This window comes from Excalfactoria chinensis, chromosome 1, assembly GCF_039878825.1.
Source record: "Excalfactoria chinensis isolate bCotChi1 chromosome 1, bCotChi1.hap2, whole genome shotgun sequence".
NCBI lineage: Eukaryota > Metazoa > Chordata > Aves > Galliformes > Phasianidae > Excalfactoria > Excalfactoria chinensis.
Genome location: NC_092825.1, coordinates 71,894,895 through 71,921,531, shown reverse-complemented (window position 1 = coordinate 71,921,531; position 26,637 = coordinate 71,894,895). Strand labels below are relative to the sequence as shown.

Genomic DNA, 26,637 nt, shown 5'->3' with positions numbered 1-26,637 from the left:
AGGAATAGTTACTGCTGTGAGTGGGATCTTTAAATCACAGAATGCAGAATTGGTGGATGAATCACAGAATCAGAGAATTATCAAGGTTGGAAAAGACCTAGAAGATCATCTAGTCCAACCATTACCAATACCTCCCTGCTAAATCATATCCCTCAACACAACATCCAAATGTTTCTTGAATACCCCCATAGTTGGTGATTCCACCACATCCCTGGGCAGTGCATTCCAGTGCCTGACTACCCTTTCCGAGAAGTAATACTTCCTAATGTCCAGCCTGAATCTCCCCTCCCACAGCTTGAAACCATTCCCTCTAGTTCTATCACTGATTACACGAGAGAAGAGGCCGACGCCCAGCTCACTACAACCTCCCTTCAGGAAGTTAAATAGGGCAATAAGGTCTCCCCTGAGTCAAGAGGAGACTTCTCCAGGCTGAATAATCCCAGTTCCCTCAGCCACTCCTCATAAGGCCTGTGCTCCAGACCTGTCACCAGCTTTGTAGCCCTCCTCTGAACATGTTCCAGAGCCTCAATGTCTTTCTTGCTGTGAGGGGCCCAAAACTGAACACAGTACTCGAGGTGCAGCTGCACCAATGCTGAGTACAGGGAGATAATTACCTCCAGTGGCGCACGGTGGAAGAACTGCCGCTTGCAACACCGGAGGCCCGGGTTCGAATCCCCCCTGTAGCGCAAGTGGTAGAAGTGCCGCACTGCTACACAGAATGCTCAAATCTCGGGGGTTGGACTCGATGATCTCTAAGGTCCCTTCCAACTCACACGATACTATGATACTATGATGATACTATGATATTCCTGCTAGTAACACTGTTTTTGATGCAAGCCAGGATGCCATTGGCCTTCTTGGCCACCCAGGCACACTGTCGGCTCATGAGAAGCTGGACATGATCTAGCAATGTGCGCTTGCAGACTGGAAGGCCAATTATATCCTGGGTTGCATTAAAAAAAGGGTGGCTAGCAGGAAGAGGGAGCTGATTGTCCTCCTCAGCTCTTGTGAGACCCCATCTGGAGTACTGTGTCCAAGCCTGAGCCCCCAGTACAGGAAAGATGTGTAGCTCTTGGAGCAGGTCCAGAGGAGGGCCACTAGGATGATCAGAGGGCTGGAGCACCTCTCCTAGGAGGAAAGGTTGGGCTTGTTTTAGCTTGGAAAAGAGAAGGCTCCAGGAGCTTCTGCTTGTAGAATACAGGCCTACAACTGGACTCTGTGCTACCGATCACAACCCTCTGAACTCTGCCAGTCAGCTGGTTCTCAACTTACGTTGCTGTCCACTCATCTATCCCACACCTCCTCAGCTTTGTTATAAGGATGTTGTGGGAGACAGTATCAAATGCCTTGCTGAAATCAAGGTAGACTACATCCATTGCTCTCTCCCCATCCACCCAGCCACTGAAGGCCTTGGAGTATGTCCAGAGAAAGGCAGTGGAGCTGGTACAGGGTCTGGAGCACAAGTCTTCTGAGGAGTGGCTGAAAGAACTGGGATTATTCAGTCTGGAGGAGGCTCATGGAAACCTTATAGCTCTCTACAGCTACCTGAAAGGAGACTGTGGCAGGGTGGGTGTCAGCCTCTTCTCCATTACAACTGGTAATAGAAATAGAGAGAAGAGTCTCAAGTTGAACCATGGGAGGTTCAGGGTGGATATCAGGAAAAATTTCTTCTGTGAAAGGGTTATCAGGCATTGGAACAAGATGCCCAAGGAGGTGTTCAAGAAACATTTAGGTTATACTAAGCGATATGGTTTAGCAGAAAAATAGTGGTGGCAGGTGGATGGTTAGACTGGATATCCTGAGGCCTTTTCCAACCCTGATAATTCTAAGCTGTAAGGCGTTCCCTCACCGTTCTTTTCTCTAGATAGTTACAGGCAGCTTTTCTATCCTGTAGCCCCGGGGGGAGGGAAAAACTGTTCCTGGTGAACTCAGAAGGGAAGAGAGGATTTACATTAAATGTAAAGCTGTTGCACTGTAGCATACTCTACCACATGGAGGAAAGGCATGAGGACATGAAGAGACCAAGAGAAGACAAAGGTCTCTTCCTCATGAATTGTTTTCCAGTTATCTGTGCTTCCATACCACACAAGAAAGAATACAACCCAGCACCTCCCATAGATAAACCTCACCTGAAGCTTCTCTTAATCCAAAGAAATGCCCTCTTATACTGGTTAACTTTTTTTGCTTCAAGTAACTACTAGAAAGTTAGTCAAGCTTTACCACAAGACATGACACGACCCTTCATTTTCTGCCTGCCAGGACCTATCCAGTAAATCCACCGTATTCACCAAAAAACAATAACAACTTCACTACTAGATCTAAAGTGTCGCCTCCCAATCCAGCAACAAGTTAAGGCTGCCGTGTATAAGTACCATGCCTCAGCACACGGGGAACAGACGGGACTCACACACAGTGCATAACGCCGAAAGTAGAAGTTTAATGCCTTGCAACAAACCCTATATAGTGGTACAGGTGACTGCCCCTGTCAGATACTCGTGACCTCCCTGACTCCATTCCTGGTGCATGCAGGCACCACCTACCCAATACCCAACATAAAGAAAGAATGAACATTCTTCTAGGCCACCAGAAATGCTAGATGTCTGACAAATAAATCAGTAAGCACTGGTGGCATTTAAACACCTGGATTAAGGTAAGACTTCTCATGTCTACCCAGGCCACAAGACTTCTGTGATAATTTCAAAATCACAGACGCAGAATTCTGTTGTCTGGCAAACACTGAGCAGATGCAGCTGTGCAAAAACAAATGGCTGTGAGTAATCTTGACCATGCTACAGCTAGAAAAATGTCAGGGCCCCAAGCATACATTCCTGGACCCATAAATGCATAGGATGTGAAGGGACTGTAATGACCATCCAATTAAGACCACCCTGCCACAGGCAGAGTTGCTGTCCTCTAGATCAGGCTGCCCAAAGCTCTATCCAACCTGGCCTTGAACGCTTCCAGGGATGGGGCAGCCACAACTTCTCTAGGCAATCTGTTTCAGTACCTTACCACCCTTCAAGCAACAAACTTCTTAACATCCACCCTGAACTAGAACAGTAGAGATTTAAAATTGCTCCCCCTTCTCTTATCACTATCTGTGTAAAATGCCAGTCTCTCTTGTTTATAGGCTCACTTTAGATACTGAAAGGCTGCAATGGGGCTTTCCTAGAGCCTTCTCTAATCCAGGCTGAAGAGGCCCAGCTCCCTCATCCTGTTTTCACAGTAGTTTAGCCCTCTGATCATCTTCATGGCCCTCCTCTGAACATGCTCCAACAACTTCCATCTTTCTGGTGCTGGGGGCCCCAAATGTGGGTGCAGTACTCTAAATACAGCTTCATGAGGGCAGATGGTGACAATCCTGCTGGCCACACTTTTGATCTAGCCCAGCATACAAATAGCCTTCCAGGTTGCAAGCATACACTGTTGACTTGCATCAAGGTTTTTATCCACCAGAAGCCCTGTGTCTTTTTCCACAGAGCTGCTCTAAATGAGTTCTCCCTGTCTATGCTCATGTCTGAGATTGCTCCAGCAAAGATGCAGCACCTTGCACTTATGACATCTTCTGAGGAACTGGCAGCCTGGAATGAAATCCAGCATGTGTATGTCCAGTTTGGAGACACCTCAGCAACACCTGTTACAATTGAAAAGATTAATAGACTGGAAGGGCAATACAGAAGTATAACAGCAGATGGGATACAGAGGACTATCACAGATGGGATGGTATTACAAAGGGAAAGGCGCTCACTCCCCCACTGCAAGGGGCCCAATGTAGTCAACCTGCCATCACTGAAGAGGATCATGTCCTCTAGCAAGATGGGCTGTTGTTTCAGGCAAAAATCTTGGTCTTATCCAGGACCAAGCATCACAGTCTTGGCATGCCTGGGCGATATCAGATAATTGTATGGGCAACCCCCATTATTTAGCAGCTGCCCACATTGTCTTTTGTCCTGCATGCTGCATCTTCTGATGTAACCAGAGAGCAATGTTCTCAGATAACAAATTCTCAATCCATCAAACTCAGGCCAGCATGTTGGCTTCATCATTTCCCTGGGGTTGGTGACCAGAAAGGTGGTGGACATGTAGGATCCTATTCCATATGTCTAACCACATCTCTCTACCCCATATTGGTCAGGCATGGATAGTCCATTCCTGGATGGGCCACTGTGCAAACTAAAGAGCAAGCCCCCAGTACACAGCCCAACTATCTGTGCAGATGCTCAGGATACCATCACCGAGTTCCATGGTTATAACCATCCACATGGCTTGCAGTTCTGCCCATGGGCTACTTTGACCATTGCCCTCATCAAATCAGAATGTTTCAGTTGAGGGATGGTATGCTACTGCTCTCCATTTGCTCAGATTGCCCTAGCTGAACCCACCCACGTACCAGGCATCTTCAGGAATGAGATATTTCCCCTCCTGAATGGAACTCTTCTCTGGTTGAACAACCAATGCTTCTTTCGGCACATCACTGTGATATGTCACTGGGCCTAAGAACTTTTGAAGCTCTTCTTTCAGTAGTGATGAAAACAGACTATCAGTGGCCATCGTGCCACTATTTGTGCTTGGGTCACCCCCATCTTAGGAAGGAGGGTCAGATCTTTCACCCACCCCTAGATTGGTACAGTGTTCTTAACTATGATTTCAGCTGTTTGGGTTGTCAGCTCTACCACCTGTAATGTGGAGTAGGCAGCCAATAACTGTTTTTCAATCATACTGTATCTTTCTTCTGCTCCATGCCAGATCTGAGACCAGAACCCAATGGGGGTCCGAACAGAATTCTGGCATTGCCACAGGCCCCAGCCAAACCCACCCTGAGTGGCATGAACATCCAATTCAGCTGAGAGGGTAGGGTTAAATACACCTAATGCCTGGGTTTAACAACCATTTTTGCCTGTTGGGAAATGTCCTGCTCTGTTCTCCCCCAGTCCCACAATTGCCCCTTTCTCTTGAGACTGTATAACAACCTCAGCAGCTGTGCTAAATGAAGCATAAGGGAACACCAGTATCCCAGTATACCTAAAATCTCCTGCAGCTGCTTTGGTGTTGTAGGTACTGGAAATGCCTGAACTTTACCTATTACAGCACTGGGTAGTACTTTGTTTTTTCCTGACCAAACTACCCCCAGGAATTTCATGGACAGGTCCAGAACTTGAATCTTCTGAGGATTCGTAGTCCATCCTCCTTCTTGCAGATAAGCAGTCAGTGAATCCACCACCTGCCCTACTGCCTCTAGAGAGTCAGATATCAACAGGAGATCATCAATATAATGATGCCAGCTAACATTATTAGATTTTTTCCAGTTTGCCAGGTCACATGCCACTAAGTTATGGCAATATGTTGGCAAATGCACATACCCCTGTGGCAGGACCTGAAAGGTCTACCACCTGCCTCCCCAATGTAAATGCAAACTGGCCTTGTGATTCATCAGCAACTAGAATACTGAAGAATGCATTTGTTAAGTCTAGAACACAGTGATAGGTTTTTGTCTCCCTACTCAGTGTACCCACTAAGGAGGCAATACTGGGTATGGCCACACAAACTGGGATGGTATTACAAAGGGAAAGGAAAGGTGCTCAGCCATCTCTGACGATCTTGGCTCAGAGGAAAGACTCCACAAGGGAGAGAGGGCCCTTAAATGACATCTAAGAGAGGTGGAGTCAGGCTCCACCCCTTCCAATCATACAAGAGAATTGCCTTCACCTGTGCTCCCAGGGCTGGCTGGGTCCTTTCCCCAGGTGCTCAATCAGTGGTTCAGGCCATGACTCAACAGTTACCATACTAACACCCTACTCCTTTGCCCATAAGCTGTATCTAAGTCTTTCACCCTTGATCCCTACCTCACCCGCGGTATAGCCGTGACTATGCCAGGCAGTGTACCCTGCTGTTCTGAATCCTAACCCTGACCTGCTCTACCTTCCTGTTTAGGTATCACAGGACTTTCCTTTTTTGGAGAAGCCACTGCCCCTGCCCACATTGCTGACTAAACTCCCAGCTTGCTCTCCTTTTAGAGCAGTCTGTCTTTGCCTTCTCAGCCCATTTCTGCAAAGATTGCTTCCCATTCACAAGCACCACAAGAATCAATTCTGACAAACACCTGCAGGATGTAAAGTCTCTAATGTCTGAAATATTAGTTGGCAAGACAATCAGAAGTTCTCTCACTTGCTAGTTTTATCCACACTCTTATCAAGAAATATAAATATCCCTTTAGTCAAGACTATTTCCCACATTGTTTCCTCACCCTCCACCTCCCCTACCCCCACCCAAATTACCCCCCTACCCCCACCACTTGGAAGAGTCACAGATCATGGTTATGTTCTTCCATGCTCATGCTTCTTTGCCCAGAGGCTGAACTTGATCCATTTCTAGAGCTGCTCTTTCCCAGTTTGCAGGTAGTAATGTGCTTGCAGAAGAACAAGTAAGCAAGTGTTGTTGGAGACAAACATCTTCTCTCCACAGTACCTCCAAAACAACAGTCTGACAACTTACACTCGTGATACTCTTTTCCCCAACATTACATGTTTAATTATCATTTCACCAATACATTTTATGTTTTATATACATACTTTAATTTTTGCTTTTTTATTTTTTCAAATACATCATACATTATCTCCAGAATACTAAGACAACATGGAAGAGGCTCCTAATTAGATTTAACTGATGCTATGAACATCCTTGGTTTAGAGAACTGATATGTAGTTGAAATGACAGGACCTGTCAATGCTATGAGAAGGGGGGAAAGCCAACCAGTGGAGTCCATTGCTTAGCTAGCATATTATAGCTACCCACAGATTCTGAGCAGGCAAGGAGCTTAAGTATACTAAGACTGCAGAAGTGACTTGGAAGGTGGGGGGAGGGTGAAAGGAAGGAAAAAACAAGGGAACACCAAGAGAGCCAGGTTAACAGGACTGAATGAGTGCTTAAAATACATCTAAGAGCAGTCTTGTCCCCACTACCACAAGTGCAGAGCTATTTTCAAAAACAGTTTTACTTCCAAGAGTGATGGTCTCAGTGAAACATAGTCCCCAAAATGCCCTCAGTGTAGTAAAAGGATAATACAGTCCTCAGAGCTTTACAAGTGCAAACAACTAACTACTCTCTCTTTTAACATCCTCACCAGGAAATCTTAATTCCAAAGGGTACTATTTACTTGCATATCCCAGTTACAGAAGTGTTGATGTTGAGCTGGTTTGTTGTTGAAAATGGGAAGAAGCCTTCTAGTGAAGCACTGAAGTTCTAGCATTCTAGTCATTGTGGCCATCATCCTGGCTAGTGTTCTGGCTTGGCAGTTAGCATGGAGGGGCTTGGGAGGTTTTAGCCTGCCGGCAGGCTTTCCCAAATTTACCAGAAGACTTGCACCCCAGATCACATCCACAGCTGCTGAAAATGAAATAGTGTACAGAGGACCTTCAGAAACTTTCCTAAAAAGAAAATCCACAAGGAACTTAGGTGGGTTAACTTAGCTGTCACAGTTCAAGACTGGGCCTACCACACATTTCTTGCCCAAATGACAAGAGCTGAAAACAGGAGAGTGACTGTCTCTTCACCAGAAATTAACACCCTGTCCCACCATGGTCCTTACTGTGGCCTGAATATGTAATACTTGCTGTTAACTTCTCAGTGTTACAAGTATCACTTGACAAATAAAGGTCAGGGCTCAGTAGAGTGTCACAGGAACATGAAATGCTGAGTAGTGGGGATAACTAGATTGACATCTAGCACAAGTAACTACCTAATTACAAAACCAGGCTTTTTTTTTTTTTTTTCCTCCAAAGCTATTTCCATTTAAACAGCTCACTGACAATGAGGTTTTATTTTCCTGAAGGAAGTGGGGAAAAAGGAAGAAAAGAAAGTGAGAAATTCCTCCAGTGAATCTGCAAGGTAAGCACAGAGCCTAGTGATGGGGTGTCCAGCTGCAGCTAAATCACAGGGGCAGCAAGTCTACTGAGGACTTGCACAATTCTTCCCATAGGAGCAAAGGAACATCTAGTACTACCAAGAAATGCACCAGTGAAAGGAAGTGCATTGCATGCGTGGCAAGATTCACTCCTCACTACAGACATAAGTTGCATTTTGTGTTAAGACTCAGGAGAAACATGATAGCTTACAGCTTCCGTTTAAATTCACAGCCTTCAGCACTGCAGAAACTCAAGTCACTATTGAAAGAGGATGCAGAAAGCAGTCTGTAACCAAAAAATATCAAGAACAAAGAACCCAGAGACATCTACCCAGACTCCTCCTGTGTGCACTTTCCTTAGGATTCTTGCTTTCCTTATATGGAAAAATAGAGAAGAACTAGGATGTACCATGCAACAGCCAAGTGAGTAAAAGAGATGAGGCTCTCTTCCCTTTGCTCACCTTGTGAGGAGTCAGGATATTCTCTTCAGGTTGAGTGGGTTTCACTGCAGGAATCAAAAACAGCAAGTTCTGACTGAAATAAAGATCTGGTTTAAAAAAAAAAAAAAAAATTGTCCTGACTTGTTTTTGATTGTAGACTGGAGAGGTTTGTGCCCCCTGTGACTCCATTTGTGCCTCTAGGTTCTTGGTCCTCAGTTTATTCCATTCCACTGCTTTCACCATTCAGAACTGGACCCAGTTGGACTGCTGAGGAGCCTGATTAGGAACACCACTGGAAGAAAGGGAAGAAAGGGAAGGGAAGGGAAGAAAGGGAAGGGAAGGGAAGAAAGGGAAGGGAAGGGAAGAAAGGGAAGGGAAGGGAAGAAAGGGAAGGGAAGGGAAGAAAGGGAAGGGAAGGGAAGAAAGGGAAGGGAAGGGAAGAAAGGGAAGGGAAGGGAAGAAAGGGAAGGGAAGGGAAGAAAGGGAAGGGAAGGGAAGAAAGGGAAGGGAAGGGAAGAAAGGGAAGGGAAGGGAAGAAAGGGAAGGGAAGGGAAGAAAGGGAAGGGAAGGGAAGAAAGGGAAGGGAAGGGAAGAAAGGGAAGGGAAGGGAAGAAAGGGAAGGGAAGGGAAGAAAGGGAAGGGAAGGGAAGAAAGGGAAGGGAAGGGAAGAAAGGGAAGGGAAGGGAAGAAAGGGAAGGGAAGGGAAGAAAGGGAAGGGAAGGGAAGAAAGGGAAGGGAAGGGAAGAAAGGGAAGGGAAGGGAAGAAAGGGAAGGGAAGGGAAGAAAGGGAAGGGAAGGGAAGAAAGGGAAGGGAAGGGAAGAAAGGGAAGGGAAGGGAAGAAAGGGAAGGGAAGGGAAGAAAGGGAAGGGAAGGGAAGAAAGGGAAGGGAAGGGAAGAAAGGGAAGGGAAGGGAAGAAAGGGAAGGGAAGGGAAGAAAGGGAAGGGAAGGGAAGAAAGGGAAGGGAAGGGAAGAAAGGGAAGGGAAGGGAAGAAAGGGAAGGGAAGGGAAGAAAGGGAAGGGAAGGGAAGAAAGGGAAGGGAAGGGAAGAAAGGGAAGGGAAGGGAAGAAAGGGAAGGGAAGGGAAGAAAGGGAAGGGAAGGGAAGAAAGGGAAGGGAAGGGAAGAAAGGGAAGGGAAGGGAAGAAAGGGAAGGGAAGGGAAGAAAGGGAAGAAAGGGAAGAAAGGGAAGAAAGGGAAGAAAGGGAAGAAAGGGAAGAAAGGGAAGAAAGGGAAGAAAGGGAAGAAAGGGAAGAAAGGGAAGAAAGGGAAGAAAGGGAAGAAAGGGAAGAAAGGGAAGATCAAACGTGTACCCCTAAGGAAGCCTGTTAACTCACTACTCCTTCAGCACATATTAGAATGTCACCCTTCTTGTGCACAGTCCCCTTCATCACAGTTTACCTGGATGCAGTGTTGAAGTCTCCCCAGATGTCTGTGGCAGTTGACGTTGGTGTCTTGGATGCATATGCAGGAGCATCTAAGTCTAGTAGAATACCTAAGAGAGAAGAAAAGGAAAAATCTGAAATCTGTCAAGGTAGTAGAAAAAAAGAAACAAAAGCAAACTGCAGGCATTTAAACTGTCACGTTATACAAACTACTGGATGCAGCAGTACAGAATCTTTGAATGAACTCCAGCTCTTCAGAAGAAGAGAGAATTTTTAAGGGCCTAGTCTGTTTTAACAGCAGCCCCTTTTGTCAAAGATGCACTGAGGCTCCAGCTCCTGCTATAGGGTTATTTTGTCTTCAAGAACCACTAGGCCTCCATCTAGCATATTAACTGGCAGGTTTACAACATATTATCTCCTCCAAGGAGACCTAAGGTTTAGACTCAATACAAGCACAGCAATCATAACAGTTGCTATCAGTACAAATCACACACTGCAGCCCAGCCCTATTCAGAACCTTGTGGTTTCTTCTCACTCAGGTCTTTATGGATCTGTGAATTCAGAAACAGTGCTATATTGTGGTCATGCATTTAATTCAGCATCCAGAATACACAGCAATCTCTTTGTTAAAGCCCAATCTCACTATATTTTGTACCTTCCAGTCTTCATACTAAAAGCTACCTCCTTCCCTATTTAAAGCCTTTCAGGAAGTACTTTTCCGGCACTTTTCAACAACCATGGGCTATCTATTTCCCTACAAAAAGCAAGCAACTGAGCACTCCTTTTCTGAACACTCCATACAGCTCTGCCAGTGCCCCTAAAGCACATACAAGTTCATAAGAATCCAAGTACTTAAATTCCATATCTACCTGTCCAGGTCACTTTGGCCACTTCATTTGTTTTCTCCTTTTGCAAGGAGAACAGCTACAATGCTATTTGCGGGGCTAGCATTATTAAACAAACACAGAGATCCTCAGGTCAAAGAGGGAAAAGACCTCAGGGTGCCTCCTGTTTCACGGGTGTTTTTTTTAACTGCTCTATTGGTATTACAATGAACTTGAACATCACTTCCCTGACACAGGCCTCTGCTCTCTCTCTTTGTGCCTACTAAAATTTGATAGGTTGTTTGCTCTATGCTAACATTTACCTGCACTGCTCGCGTTACTGGATTTCAGTATGGGTGGTGGTGTGACATGGTTGGCAATTGATGTGGAAGAAGCAGGAGGGACTGAAGGGACTGCAGTTTTGCCTCCTGGTGGGGGTGGCAGCAGACTTAGGCCCCCTGATCCAGACACACGAGGCTTGGCTGCTCCTCCTTTCTTTGTTGTCATGTTCTATATAAAAATGAGAGGACAAGTGAGAAAGGTTATCTACTGGAATATCCAGAAAAAGAGACATGGTTGACTGAGCTCCTTACCCCAATGCTCAGTTTGATGGTCTGCCCTTCCTTGAACCCTAAATCCAATTTAGGACGTGTGTCAGCATCCAGGGTCTCCTTGGAGATCTCAGTTTCCTGCTTCACCCATCTAAAAAGAAGACAGGAAAAAGATAAGAGACTGTGGCAAACAGGAGCAGAGATTTAAAAAAAAAAAAAAAAAAAAAAAAAAATGCGATTCTTTTCCACAACCTGACAAATAACTATCTTGCCTTTTCAAACCAGATACCCCACTACTCCCAGTGCAGTACAGCAAAAAGCTCAAAAAACAACAAACCCAAGAGACTGTCTGTAATGTCATAGGATTTAAGAATAAGATTCAGGGGGCAGCAGGAAAGCTGAGGAGGGTATGTAGGAAAGAAGGTCATATAGCAACAGGATGGGAAAAAAGGGTAGCTTCAGATTAGATTTAGGAAGACATTCCTCACTGTGAGTGCAGTGAGACACTGGAACAGGCTGCCCAGAGAGGTGCCCAGGATGCTCCCTCCCTGGAGCTGTTCAAGGCCAGCTTGGATAGAGCTTTAAGCAACCTGGTCTAGTGGAAGTGTTCCTGCCTACAGCAAGGGGGTTGGAGCTAGATGGTTTTAAAAGTCTCTTCAAACCCAAACAAACCTATGGCTTCCAGATTAGACCCTGAAGGACTCCCAGCTCACGTGACAGTTGGCAATACATTCAAGCATCCCTAATGGTGCTAGAGTAGGGCTTCAGGACCTTCCCAAGGAAATCTCTGCTAAGTGAATGAGCACCACCACCCAACACATTCCAGGGGCCAGAGGAAAAAATAGCATTCCAGAAAAGCATAACTCACTTGAAGTGATCCTGCAAAGACACATTGAAGTCAAAGGCATCACCACGATCTGTGAAACCAATGCCTATAAAAGCACTTCGTCCTAGCAAGGAGACAGAAGGAGTCATTGGAGATGCCCTGTGAATGGGCCTGTGTTCATTCACTCCAACAACCGCTCCGTGCTACCTCCTTCCGATTGATCTACTGCTGAAATCAGCATCTCACAGAATTTCACTGTTCCTAGCCTACAGGATGCACTCCTGCCATGTGGTACTCTCAGAAACCAAATGCTCCTCCCCAGTCCCTGGACTCTGCAACACAGAGAACCCTTCTGCATCAACCTTTCCTTCCCATCCTTTCAGGCATTTGACCCAACCTCTTCATTACTCCCATCACTCTTTCAATCCACCACACATATACACAGCTTCATTGGGTTGAGTGTCCTCCACCCCTGGCACTTAGCATACATTACTCAACTCACCAGTCCCATCCTGAATCCGAATCACAAAATAACGGCTGGAATCTGTCACAGTCTCCACCGCAATGCCAGGATATTGGTCTATGGGAGCCTGGGCAAAGAGCTCCCCTACAAACAAAGAATTAAGTACTGAGGAAAGCAAACATTTTTCTAAAGCATGTCCAGGACTGTCATACACAGCTACGGGCAGGCTTAGGAGCACAGGCTCATAATTAGTAACCACTGTCACAATTTCAACAAGCCACATTACTCCACTTACCTGAAACCTTATCCTCTAGTTTTACATATGCAGTTTTGCCTTTGGAGGTGACACGAAGTCTCCCTGTCCAATCTGGATGGTCCAATTTCCAGTCAGATGCCCTGGAAAGAAAAGCAGCTGTTCACTGACTGCATCTCAGCCCTTCAGCCCAACCAGCTCAGCTAAAGCTTCTGTTCCCAAACCTTCAACACATGAGGCTGCCTTCACTATTCAAACAACACACACGATCTCAGCGCCTCTCTACTGCTGCCAGTCTACAAACATAACTCAGATTGGTCTGTCCTTCCTCCATATAATGGGAAACAGACAACAAGCAGAGAACATCAGCTCATCTCTACCTTTATGAGCCTGCATAAGAAAAAAGACTGAAGCCCAAAAACTCACTTAAAACAGTAAATCCGAAAGGGACTAAAAACAGTTTATGAGTACTTTCTAGGAAGACCTAGCATAAATAAAAGCCAATCAATCATTCAACCCCATTGTTGTAAAATAATATCAAGTAACTCTGAATCTAGAGGCTTCTAGGTTATATATATTAGGTAAAATATCATACATGCACCCATCTTGATTAGCCCATCAAATAGACTGCTGTGGAAAGAGAAGGAGAAAACAACAAAACACACAAAACTGGCCAACCTACAAGAGTTTACAATCAGAAATACATTTTCTTAAGAATCATGATGGACTCCTGGCTTCCTCCCTGATACTGCCAGAGCCAAAAGGTAAAGTTCAACACTTGATTATCCCATCCAGAGGGGCAGAATGTCATCTGGAGGGACCCAGATAGGCCTGAGCAGTTGGCCCAGGAGAACCCTGCACCTGAGGTGAAGCAGCTCTCACTACCAATATAAAGCTGGGGATGATAGGATTGAGCACAGCCCTGCCAAAACAACCTGGGGGTACTGGTGGATGGCAAGCTGGACATTAGCCAGCAATGTAGTCTCACAGCTCAGAAAGCCAACCGTATCCTGGGCTGCATCAAAAGAAGTATGGCCAACAGGTCAAGAAAGGTGATCCTGCCCCCTCTACCCTGCACTGGGAAAGCCTCACCTGGAATACTGCATCCAGACTTGGAGTCCTCAGTATAAGAGAGGCAAAGACCTGCTGGAGTCCGTCCAGAGGAGAGCAACAAAAACGATCCAAGGGATGGAATACCTCTCCTATGAGGACAGGCTGAGAGAGCTGGGGCTGTTCGGCCTGGAGAAGGCTCAGAGGTGACCTGATAGCAGCCTTTCAATGTCTAAAGTGGAGCTACAGGAAAGGGGATAGACCCTTTAGCAGGGTCTGTGGTAACAGCACAAGGGGAAATGGCTTCAAGCTCAAAGAGGGTAGATTTAGGCTGGACATAAGGAAAAAGTATTTTACAGCGAGACTGGTGAAGCACTGTAACATGCTGTCTAGAGACGTGGTAGATGCCCTGTGCCTGCAGACTTTCAAGGCAAGGCTAGATCAGGCCCTAGGCAACCTGATTTAGCTGTGCATGCCCTGTTCATTGCAAGGGAGCTGAACTACACCTTTAAAGATCCTTTCTAACTCTAAGGATTCCATGATTCTACTATATCTAACTCATGTTTCAGGGAACAGTTCAAACTGAGAGCTCAAGTTCACTCCCCTTAGAAAAAGCACAGCAAATCACTAACACGTTCTCATGTCCTGCATACGATTTGCTAGACTGTTCCCATTCCTCTACAGTATAGGAGGGAATGCTCCTGGGCTAAGGCACACGATGCAATTAAAATTTATCAGTATTATTCAGTACATCATCTGTAGCTGAAGTCAGCAGAACTAGAGGTGCTATGACCTCAGAAAGTACTTCTGATCTGCTTGCAACTAGAGAGCAGCTCAGCAGGCACTAACACTGACAAGAACCTGCTTTTCAATTCCCTGCTTATTCACTCAGAAGGGATCACGCCAGCTGATCGCTTATATGAACACCAGAGCCACATGCTGCATTAGCTGTGCCAACTTTGCAGAGACAACAAGAGGAGGGGGTGGGGAAGGATGCAAATCTATTACCAGGACAGCAATTATGGTACAACCCCAAGCTCACACATGAAAGTAGCTTTTTACTCCACAGATCTGTTTATGGCTTCCCCAGTTCTCTGTCCCAGATTATAAAATCCGATATCCCTGATTCTGCAGCACGATCTCGCTTAGGAGGCGAACAGCAAAGACGGCTACTGCACCCTGCTTCCAGCGGGGCACCAAGCACCGGGCTCCATCCTGACCACCCACCTTTCCTCCCACTCCGGCCGCGGCACTGCCTGCAGCAGCACCCTGCAGCACAGACGCTGCCACCTCGTTGTGATCACTGGCCCTCCGCAAGAATGCCTCCTCGTTCTCTCCCCAGCCCAAAGAGTGGGCAGCAAAGGCTGAGCCAGACCAGGCAAGGGCAGTCACGGAGCTACCCTTGAAGCGACACGGAGGTACGGAATCCGTGCACAGCTAGGCCCGGCCCGGCCCCCGGCACCACGGGACCCTCTGACCTGTATCCGCGGTTCGAGGTTCGCGGCGGGATGCGGTACACATTGACATCAGGCTTCACGCAGAGGACAGACTCGTACTCCAGCTCAGCCGCCGCCATCTCAGAGACGAACCTCAGACTCTAGTGAGGACTGAGGGATAAGAGTCTAATAAAAGGGAGCTCTTCCAACAGCCATCTTTGATGAGGTCAAACACCGTCTGGAGGGCGCTGGTGAAGCCTGAATGGAATCAGGCCACGTCGAAGGCGTGGGGAAGGCATCTTGGATCCTGGCAGCAAAACGCTCCGCAGGAGGCGGCCATCTTGGAATGGGTTCTGAAATGCAATAGGAGCCGGCGCCATCTTGGGTCTTGGCAGTGCCGTCACTCCCCCCACCCTTCCCGCAGAGTTTGGCGTGGCCATGTTTGGTGCGGGCTGATCGAGTGTTGCGGGCGCTCTGCGGAAACCGAGTGCCTTCCGATTAGCACACGTTACGGACTGGCGCAGAAGGCAGTCTTGTCGAGAGGGGAAGAGGAGGGGAGGGCTCTGGAGCGGTGGTGGGTGCTGGTAAAGGGCTGTGGACTGCCGCAGGAGCAATCTGTTGGCTCCGGGACTGAAGTGCTGCAGAAGCAGAGGTTGCCCTGGGGCCACGGTAGCGTCAGGAGGAGCGGACGGGCTTCCCGCACAGGGAGCCGGGGAAAGCCCCAGCCTGCGAGGAAGGTCGGGAAGCAGCTTTCCGTCCTTCCGTCCGCCTTAGTTGCAGGGAAGGACCGCCAGGTAGGCTTCAGTCCAGCGTGACACCAAGCAGGAGACGATGATGCCGTGCTGACCGCTGAAAAGCCATAGTTTGGGTCATGCTGAAGCAGAATTGGGTTTTCATACAAATGTTGGAAATATCCTCAATAATTTTTGGTCAGGACGGTATCTCTGATAAAAGCAGTTTTTATTCGCGGTTGCAATGGCGGGCGCCCTGATAGCAGAAGCGCACCTTTGGACACGAGGTTGCAGTTTTTATACCTTGTCTTCCATATGTCTTTCCCTCCCCTTTCCCCTTTGGTTGGGTAGTCCAGGTTACAATTTTACCCGAGGTTTGCATTTGTTAATTACATTCTGAAATTTGTTAATTCACATGCTATCTTGTGCCAGTCGGTCTCCATCCTGCTGTTTTTGTTTCCAAGATGTCTCGGTACTCTTATCGTATTGATATGTTGATTCCCTTCAAAGCTTCTTCCATTCTGTCCCAGAGGCCTTTGTTAAAAAAAGAGGCGGGGGGGTGATTCCAGTCCTTCCCGATATCTCTTCAGGTACATCCTTAGGTATGTCACGACTTGTATACTTTTGCAATGTGTACAACAATACATTAAAACATACATTGTTGCTAGTTTATACAGGTATATTGTTAATGATTTTAACTTCTCCTCTTTGGATTCTTTATTATCAGGTCTTATTTGTCCAGCACCAAAAATCAGTAGTTCTGTTTCAGACAGCTGGACAGGCAGGAGCTGCAGTTTTGTACCTATGACTTCTACCTAATAACTACAAATTGCTTCACTTATATAATGAGATCTTGAAATAAAATATTCTTATCTTATTCTAAATGCAGAAACAACATTTGATTCCCACACAAATACTTAGGGGGATCTGAGAGATAGTTCTGGTTCCTTTTTCTTCTCTGCAGTGTTACATTAAAGCATGAGCTGCAAGTGAGAATGGTTGATCATACGCTCTGTAGTTGTGGGACTAGGAGATCTTGGATAAAAAGGCAAACTAAAGTTCAAATTGACTTGTGGAATCAAACTCTATAATCCAGAGATTGGTTATAAAGCAGGTATGTTTATTCCAGCGCTGCGCAGCACCGGGTGCAAGGGGGATAGCTCCTCCAAACTTGCACACCGACTTGCAAAATCGTGACACAGATATAGGTACATTTAATGCATAGTCAATGACTTCTTGGACTTCTAATACATAGTCAATAGTTCTCGGAATACTGATACATATTCAATAGCTCTTTAGCATATAGACCCCCTCTTGTCTTATCAGGGGGAATGCAACTCCTCTTCTGGTATTTACTCCTCCTTGCCTGATGTTGTCTGTGAGGTCTCACTCCTTATCTGCATCCTCCCTGCTCTCCTAGGCCCCTTGTTTCTTTTACTTGTTACCTTTAAGTTTCCTTTACTTATTTCTATAAACTACCTTTAACTATCCCCCTTTTAGCCCCCTTTTATTTGGAATTCTAGTAGAGCACCTGTTTTCCTGCTTCACTGTTCATTCCCCCCTTTTCTTTAATTTCTCTCCTGCTAGATCATTCCTTTCCAGTGTGTAGCATCTAGATTCCCTTATAATTTCTATGTTCTTGTTGATTGTCACCCACCAAAACAGTGACTCAAATCCTGCAGCATTTTGATTTTTTTGCCTTAAATTTACCAGGGACACCTCTAGGTACCCTGACTGAATCTATATACATTTCTTTTTCAAATGCCAGGGTGAATGGTATAACTAATTGAACAAGTGCACAGGTGCCTCCCCAGTTAGATGGTTAAGTCAGACCATAAAATCTTTCCCCCACAGTATCACCAGAGATTTGCCCTTGAGATTCCCAATCTTGTATAATTTCCTGCTGAGTCCTCCATAACATTCAAGACCTCACTGCATAAGGAAAAGTTTCCCATAGGCCTGGTAGCCTTCACACCCTGCCATGAGAGGCAAGCTGTGTGATTACCTACTGCTGTAGAGATTGCAGGAGGGATCTTGACATCTGTATCAGGCATTGGAGGAACAAGAGAGAGATCTGCAGTCTCTGTTTCCCAGGCAGTTTTGTCTTGGTACAGGGCAATCGTGCATTGCATTCTCTTGGGGTCCTTGGTTCACCCCAGCAGAAAGGGCACCACCTGAGCTATGGGCTGTCCCGACGCACAAGCATAGCAATTGCTATGGTTGAGACTCTGGACAGTACACTTAATCCATTCTACCCAGGCATTAATGTCCCCATATCTTGTTTCAATTTCCAATGTTTGCCTAAGATCTTTTATCTCCTTAACTGTTCTAACTGCAGGGTTTTTAGGAAGATTTTCTACCCCTTTTTAAGCTCTTCCCTATCCTGGATGTTCTAGGTATTTTCAAGGAGTGTATATGTCCAGCCTCAATAGGCAGTTGTCCACCATACATCTTTCCATACACTACAAGAGTCCCTTATTCACATCAAAACTATCAGTTGGTCCCTCCCTTGCATCATTGTCAAATTTTACATTTTCCAGATAATTATCAGGATAACGAATGGGTACAGCAGTAGAAACTCCTTGTTACAACTTGGAAAACTTTTTGTGAGCATTAGTTCTATATAGGTTATAATACTCTCCCACTTACATATACAATTTATTCACCTATTTGAGGAGAAGTTAAAGGTTAGTTAAAATGATAATAAAAAATATGCATATATAAAAAAACTTTTCATTATTTCCTTCTAATTCTTATCTTTTAAAGGTTTTTCTGTGGCAACAGTTCCCACGCCTCAGGGCTAGTAGATGCCTTTACCAGTGTGTAGTGAGTCCATCCTTTCTCGGCTGTCCTCACAGCTGTTTCAGTCATTAGAAGTACTTGGAATGGTCTTTCCCAGTCAGGCTGCAGCTTTGTCTCCTTCCCCATCTCCTTGTTTCACAAAACTGCATCTGTCAGTAAACCAGGAACTTCTACATCTTCTAGGGTTTTGTCCTTTAGGTCTGATTGAACGTCTGAAATGTGCAGCTTCAGTTGTTTCAAAGTAGTCAGGAGATACTGGTTCTCCAGGTGTTCCGCTAAGGAAAGATACTGGGTTGACAATATTAGTCACAATTATTTCTACAACATTCTGCTCTATCAGGATGGGCCTGGTATTTCAGGAATCTTTGGGGTGAGAGCCAGTGTCCCCCTTTTGCCTCCAATACAGTAAACACTGGATGAGATATTAAAATCGGGATCCTTTGGCCCAATGTAGATTTACAAGCTTCTTGAATATTGAGCACCAGTGCAGCCACTGCCCTCAGGCACCCTGGCCATCCCTTACTTGTTTCCTTGGAAATTTGCAGCTCAGGGTTTTTGCAGATGGCTTCTTTCCTGGCATTCCTTAAGGTTCAAAGTCCACCTGTAATCTCCTAAATATGTCACTTGCTGTTGAGTTATTTGTGCTTTCTGTAAATGAAGAAACTCAGCAGACTCACAGACCATTGCACAGTTCTCTTTTGTTGCTGTGGCATACATGTGCTGCAGTAAAGTTCCACCCTGGGATGGAGGATCCCAGGTCTCAGGCTCACGAGTTGACCAGTTCACAAAAATCATTAAGCTGTTCTCACAACCCTAGGTAACACTGTTCTGGTTAACTGAGTCTCTTCTCCCCATATTGGCCAAGCCAGGCAGAAGAGACATGCTTCAAATCCAGAAGGTAAACTCCACCTATTCATTCCTTAACTGGGTTTATAAGGTGCATGGATTTGCCTTCACTGAGTGTATCCATTCAACAATTCTATTACTTGCCCTCAAGTCTTGTACCAAACTATTGCACTTGCTATCAGACTACTATCCTTCTACAGTTACATACCCTTATAGGGCACCATTTTACCCTGACTGGGCAATCTCTTGCTTTTAACTTCTATTTTAGGGCTTCATGTTTGGCCCTAATGCCCAGCCCCTAAGTGCATCATATTTGAGATTGTTGTGATTCCTGGGGGTACAACATTGTTTTTCCCCATTTGTGTTAAAGCCAGACTTACAGCTTTTATTCAGTCAATATTGTTGGACCCTTAGCTTCAGTTTTATTAAATTTCTTGCCAGAGTAACCTGGCAGGTACAAGAATTACTGTATTCCTACTTTTATTTAATTAATCCAAAAATGTAAACCTTTTCTTGTTAAGCAGTAGCTTCTACTACTGTTACAAAACCATCTATGTGTAGTAAGAAGCACCCATATCCACCAGAAAATAAACCTCTTTATCCTGCTTCCCTAGATGCAATTTCCCTTTGCAGTTTGCACACTGCTTTCCTTCCAGGGGTGGAGCTTTCCCTGGGCTCTTCAAGCCCCCACTCCCTTCACCTCTCCCTGAGGGGATTTCTGGGTTCTATGGCCCTATTCTAGCACCACAACAGTAACAACTGTTCTTGTTCCCAGTTCCCTCACTATCTGTTAGTCAATCAGTTTTGTTTTGTTTTCATATACCTTGCCAGTCCTTGCCTTCTTCAGCCTGTGTCTGTCCCAAACTTTCTCACTTTCCAAATTCTCATCGTTACATAAACTACTAACATCCTATTTCAGTTTCATCTCCTTCTCTCCGGAGGTGTCCAGTGCTAATATTGGAATTTCAGGTTTCCCAGACCTCTGCACATGAAGGCTGTTCTCACTTCCAGTGCCCTGTCCCCTCCACCTCCCCCTTTGTGGTTTACAGCAGCAGTCTCTGGCTGGCTGGCTGGCTCTCTCTCTCTCCAAGAGTTCTTGCGGCGAGGTGGGACAGTGCAGGGGGTTGCTCTCATACAGGCACAGATAACTCACTTTCTCTTTAACTCTTTTTCCTTTGCACACTATTCCACTATTTGTACCCTCAGTTACATTTCCACATACCCTCAGTTATACTTCTGTATTATTAACAATTACACTTTCTTATACCATCAAAGCAGTTTGTCCCATTCCCTTCAGAACCCACAGAACAAACAATACAGTTTTTCAGTTTCCACAAACACCCTTAGCAATCCATAGCGTTCAATACCTTGGGCTGTTCCACCCTTATTTTTATGGCCTTATTTCATGTTTTTCTTGATTCCCAATTTCATCTTTATCCCCTAGTTTTAATTCAGTATTCTCAAAAATTGGTACTGTCATCCAGGTTTTCTCTACCCCTGTTATCTTTAAGGCCTCATTTGTTAATTTGAGTCCTGATACCTTATGGGCCAGCAATGAATGAGCTGCCCTACCTTATGGGCCAGCAATGAATGAGCTGCCCCTGTATCAACTAAAAACACAACTTCTTCACCCTCAGGTCCCACTTTTATATTTACATGGGGCTCCTGGTGGGACCAAAATTTTGAAAGCCCTAGAAGTTGATCTCATTGTTCTGCTACTCTTACCTTTATTTAACTCATTTTTTTTATTATTATTATTTTTTTTAATCTCAATTAAAGATTTCATTTCCTTCTTAAAATTTCTAATTTCTCCACTAGTGAGTGGGAGTTTACATAGCATATTTGTCCTTGTCACAGTGGGACCTCCCATAAGGGGTACACTGAGGTGTTGGTACAGCTAGCGTCCCTTTCACATTGTTTTAATTATCTTCAGAGCCCAGCATGCCCCCCTTTTCTGTGAAATGACCCTATGTGCTTTACCATTTTCTCTTACTGGGGCAGTGCCTGTCTCCCTTTGTGCTACATTGGGGTTACATGTGTGGGAATCAAATGTTGTTTCTGCATTTAGAATAAGATAAGAATATTTTATTTCAAGATCTCATTATATAAGTGAAGCAATTTGTAGTTATTAGGTAGAAGTCATAGGTACAAAACTGCAGCTCCTGCCTGTCCAGCTGTCTGAAACAGAACTACTGATTTTTGGTGCTGGACAAATAAGACCTGAGTAATAAAGGATCCAAAGAGGAGAAGTTAAAATCATTAACAATATACCTGTATAAACTAGCAACAATGTATGTTTTAATGTATTGTTGTACGCATTGCAAAAGTATGCAAGTCGTGACATACCTAAGGATGTGCCTGAAGAGATATCGGGAAGGACTGGAATCAACCCCCCTCCCCGGACTCTTTGTTTAACAAAGGCCTCTGGGACAGAATGGAAGAAGCTTTGAAGGGAATCAACATATCAATGCGATAAGAGTACCGAGACATCTTGGAAACAAAACAGCAGGATGGAGACCGACTGGCACAAGATAGCATGTGAATTAACAAATTTCAGAATGTAATTAACAAATGCAAACCTCGGGTAAAATTGTAACCTGGAATACCCAACCAAAGGGGAAAGGGGAGGGGAAGACATATGGGAGACAAGGTATAAAAACTGTAACATCGTGTCCGTAGGTGCGCTTCTGCTATCAGGGCGCCCGCCATTGCAACCGCGAATAAAAACTGCTTTTATCAGAGATACCGTCCTGATCAAAAATTATTGAGGATATTTCCAACACATGGGGGGGAGATTCTCTAGAGGGTCCCATTGATTAGTTTTTTTTTTGTTTGTTTGTTTGTTTTGTTTTTTTCCTAATTCCTCTCCTTCCTGGTCCCGGCCTTTTTCTTTTTACAGGCTGATTTCTTGTATCCAATAGGCAGCATATTCTGATTCCTCCTTCGAAAAGGGGTTTTGTTCTTATATATATACATATAAATTCAAGATCTGACAAAACCAAACTTCATCAGATCCATATTTTGGCCAAATATTGATTTTCCCTGTAGTGGCTCTCTAGACCATATCTGTACACAATATTTAAACAACTTTTCCCTGTCCTTTTTCCTGATTTTTTTTCTTAGGTATCTCTTTCCCTTATGTTCCCCCCCATTACTCTGTTTTCTATTGATTCGTACACACACAACGAAGTCCCGCGATGGTTCAAAACAAATCTCGTAAAGCCAACACGTTAAAGCGGAGGTAACACAACCCTATTGTTTCTCTAATCTGAACCTTTATCACCCTTAAACTGCGGTATTCTCTACAACAAAAGCAACAGGGTCGCGGTAATAATTGTGGTTCGCCTTTGAGGGCCTTTTCCACTGCCCGACTTCGTATGCGCTTCGCTAACAGTTGCCACAACGCTACCAACAATTAATAAGACAAACACATAGCAACATATAGAACATGAAAGAAACTTTTGCTTCGTCCGTCCCCGGCCGTTTCCCTCGCGGGAGGACGGAACCGCGGGTCGGGACTTCGCACTCGCCCCGCAGCTGTGCTGCGTCTCACTCACACCACACTCACACAGACTGCACAAGACCGGTCTTTACACAGTTCAAGGTACAAAATTTCAACACTTAGTTCAAATGTACAGTAACAAGCGCTAATAAGAGATGTTAATAATGGCCAAATACACAACAATTCCTGCTAATACAGCTAGGAAAACCCAAGTTAGTGTTGACAGAGTATCCACTATACTTTGTCACCAACCAACCAACCAACCAACCCCTTAAGGGGGAGCAAAATAGCTCTCCTCGTGCACGTACGGTAATCCCGGTGGGACTCGAACCCACAGCTGAAACTGCCTTAGTGGGACCCAAACCCACAATTAGAACAGCTCAGACCGCTTCAGTGGGACTTAAACCCACAATTGAAACGGCTCAGAGACCGCTTCAGTGGGACTCGAACCCACGATCTACACGGCCTCTGATCGTGATTACACAACCAACAACCCGGGCCCTTTACCGAAGGGGAGAGCTTGACAGCTCACAACTCCCACGTAGGACGTCTCCTCACAACTTATGGATTCCCCTGTACCCATTAAACATACCTTATCCGCCGATAGAGGGTCCTTGTCTGATCCCGCAGTGATCGGATGAGGGAAGGGAGTCCTTCCGAGAAATCTAGGGGTGCGCCAAAGGTGTCCCCTCTCTCAGCCGGTCCTGCAGCCGAACAGAGAGAGTCCCATCTGGGGTGCCAAAGTGACTTGCGTAATCAAACTCTATAATCCAGAGATTGGTTATAAAGCAGGTATGTTTATTCCAGCATTGCGCAGCGCCGGGTGCAAGGGGGATAGCTCCTGCAAACTTGCAAAGGCAAAGGATATTTTTTTCTCTTAACAGTCTAGTGAAGAACAGTAATCAGGTTTTTGAGTTGAATATCTGACTATCCCTCTTTAAGCCCCCTTTTATTCAGAATTCTAGTAGAGCACCTGTTTTCCTGCTTCACTGTTCAAAATGATTGCAAGTTTTCTAGCCAGAGCTGTTAAAAATACATGATAAATCAGGTACATCCAACCTGCCACCCTCAGGCTGCATGTGGCCTGGCAAGATCCATCCTAACTGTGCCCTGCAGAGCAGCCCAGCTCCACATCCATGCCCATCACTCAAGAAAAACTAAACTATCAGCCTGCTATTAACACTGTTTGAGCTGAAACCAGAACACCAGAAGGCTGCAGTACAGTACCAACTCAAGCTATGGTAAATAACTTCCTGCATTTTGATACATTACTAAATAGAGCTCTGTGAATTGCAAAAAATATGCAGCCACGCTTCCTGTTTCAATAAAGGAATGTGAGAATAGGTTTCAAGATTACAATAAATAAAGTCATCAATTTTTTTATTTATTTGCAACTCCATTTGACATAAAACACGTTTTTCAAATAGAATGTATAGGGTTACAGTCAGATATTCAACTCAAAAATCTGATTACTGTTCTTCACTAGACTGTTAAGAGAAAAAAATATCCTTTGCCTCACAGTCATGCCTTATTTATGTCATCACTTCTGGTAGTACACACATTTGTATACACACATCCTACTATCAAGAATGAAGAACAAAATGAGGAAAACTTTGTAAAAACACTCTAGGCACTGAGACCTCACAAAGAATTACAACCACTACTGAACAGTGAAGCAGGAAAACAGGTGCTCTACTAGAATTCCGAATAAAGGGGGGCTTAAAGGGGGATAGTTAAAGGTAGTTTATAGAAATAAGTAAAGGAAACTTAAAGGTAACAAGTAAAAGAAACAAGGGGCCTAGGAGAGCAGGGAGGATGCAGATAAGGAGTGAGACCTCACAGACAACATCAGGCAAGGAGGAGTAAATACCAGAAGAGGAGCTGCATTCCCCCTGATAAGACAAGAGGGGGTCTGCATGCTAAAGACAAGAGGGGGTCTGTATGCTAAAGAGCTATTGAATATGTATCAGAATTCCGAGAACTATTGACTATGTATTAGAAGTCCGAGAAATCATTGACTATGTATTAGAAGTCCAAGAAATCATTGACTATGCATTAAATGTACCTATATCTGTGTCACGATTTTACAAGTCGGTGTGCAAGTTTGGAGGAGCTATCCCCCTTGCACCCGGTGCTGCGCAGTGCTGGAATAAACATACCTGCTTTATAACCAATCTCTGGATTATAGAGTTTGATTCCGCAAGTCACTACCATCAAACCAGTCTGGTGCTTTAAAATCTAAAATCCCCTTAGTTCTATGGTTTTATTCCTCTCCTTTTTTTCTTACCGTCATAATAGAAATATTAACATTAAAATGCTATGTTACTTATATATATTAACTATTGTAATATGATGGAAAGCACAACAATGCTTTCCAAACAATTTCCAAAGCACAGCAGAGCAACAAGGTCCCAGACCACAGCAAGCAAGGATTCACTCAAACACAACAGAAATAAGGGGGGAAAAAAACAAACAAACAAACAAACAAAAAAAAAAAACAACTACTTACCTCCAGAATGCCTCAAGCATGATGCCCATCTTCAAAAATGTGATGCCCATCTTAAAAAAGGGCTGGAAAGATGATCCTGGTAGCTACAGGCCTATCAGTCTCACCTTGGTGTCTGGGAAGGTTATGGAACAGATAATCTCAGGAACCATCATGGACCAATTAAAGGTCAGCCAGGGGATCAGGCCTAGTCAGCATGGGTTTCAGCTCCCATGTCCCACAGTCTTAAGAGCCAAGATGGTACATTCCCTTGTGCATTCTGTTTAAATCATTATAATAAATCCATGAGTTCTACAGCCATGAAGAGCCAGTGTACAGCCACACTACCGCACGCAGAGTGAGTGTGGGCAGGGGTGCCACTCCTGTGACTGCAACTCCATCGGTTTATCTCAGGCTTTCTTAGTTTGAAGAGTTATTGGTCTTATTTCTTGAGGACCTGACGTTCCCAGATCTTCTAAATTGTTCTTTAGTCTTCTTGATTTTCTTATTATCTTTAGATCCAACCAGGATCCTGTTTATCTGAGTCCTTTTCTCTTTTGAACAATGAAGTTCTTAACTTCAGAGGGGTATGACACAATGGAAAGCCCAAGAATGACAAAAGAACAGCAAGATCCCAGGCTACAGTGAGTAAAGATTCACTCATACGCAAGAACAATGAACACAGAAATAAAGGAAAAGAAACCTCATACCTTCAGAAAGCCTCATATATGCAGGGATCACAGAATCACAGAATCGTAGGGGTTGGAAGGGACCTCCAGAGATCATAGAGTTCAACACCCCTGCCAAAGCAGGTTCCCTACACCAGGTCACACAGGCAGGCGTCCAGGGAGGTCTTGAATATCTCCAGAGAAGGAAACTCCACAACCCCCCTGGGCAGCCTGTTCCAGTGCACTGTCACCCTCACTGTAAAGAAGCTCTTGCACACGTTCATGTAGAACTTCCTATGCTCTGGTTTCTGGCCATTTCCCCTTGTTCTGTCTCCACATACTGCTGAAAAGAGTCTGGCCTCACCACTTTGCCCCCCACACCTCAGATATTTATAGACCTGGATCAGGTCCCCTCTCAGTCTTCTTTTCTCAAGGCTAAACAGACCAAGTTCACTTAGCCTTTCTTCATGGGGGAGA

General features: G+C 45.0%; 1 protein-coding gene across 1 annotated transcript; it reads right to left on the bottom strand.

Moving 5' to 3' along the window:
- Positions 1-6,501: 6,501 nt before the first annotated feature.
- On the bottom strand, positions 6,502-16,521 carry NECAP1 (NECAP endocytosis associated 1). The gene is made up of 8 exons (XM_072332254.1): positions 15,169-16,521; positions 12,683-12,783; positions 12,427-12,531; positions 11,967-12,048; positions 11,141-11,249; positions 10,871-11,057; positions 9,740-9,833; positions 6,502-8,632 (listed from the first exon to the last, which is right to left on the bottom strand). The coding sequence occupies exons 1-8, from the start codon at positions 15,264-15,266 to the stop codon at positions 8,584-8,586; spliced, it is 825 nt and encodes a 274-aa protein (XP_072188355.1). The 5' UTR covers positions 15,267-16,521; the 3' UTR covers positions 6,502-8,583.
- Between the last annotated feature and the right edge of the window lie 10,116 nt (positions 16,522-26,637).

What these genes read in the sequence shown, in the direction of transcription:
- NECAP1 (XM_072332254.1), bottom strand. Translation starts at nt 15,266, where the DNA reads ATGGCGGCGGCTGAGCTGGAGTACGAGTCTGTCCTCTGCGTGAAGCCT. An exon ending in ACCTCGAACCGCGGATACAG is followed by an intron (nt 12,784 to 15,168) that starts GTCAGAGGGTCC and finishes TTTTCTTTCCAG; the next exon opens with GGCATCTGACTGGAAATTGG. An exon ending in TCTTTGCAGGATCACTTCAA is followed by an intron (nt 11,250 to 11,966) that starts GTGAGTTATGCT and finishes TCTTCTTTTTAG; the next exon opens with ATGGGTGAAGCAGGAAACTG.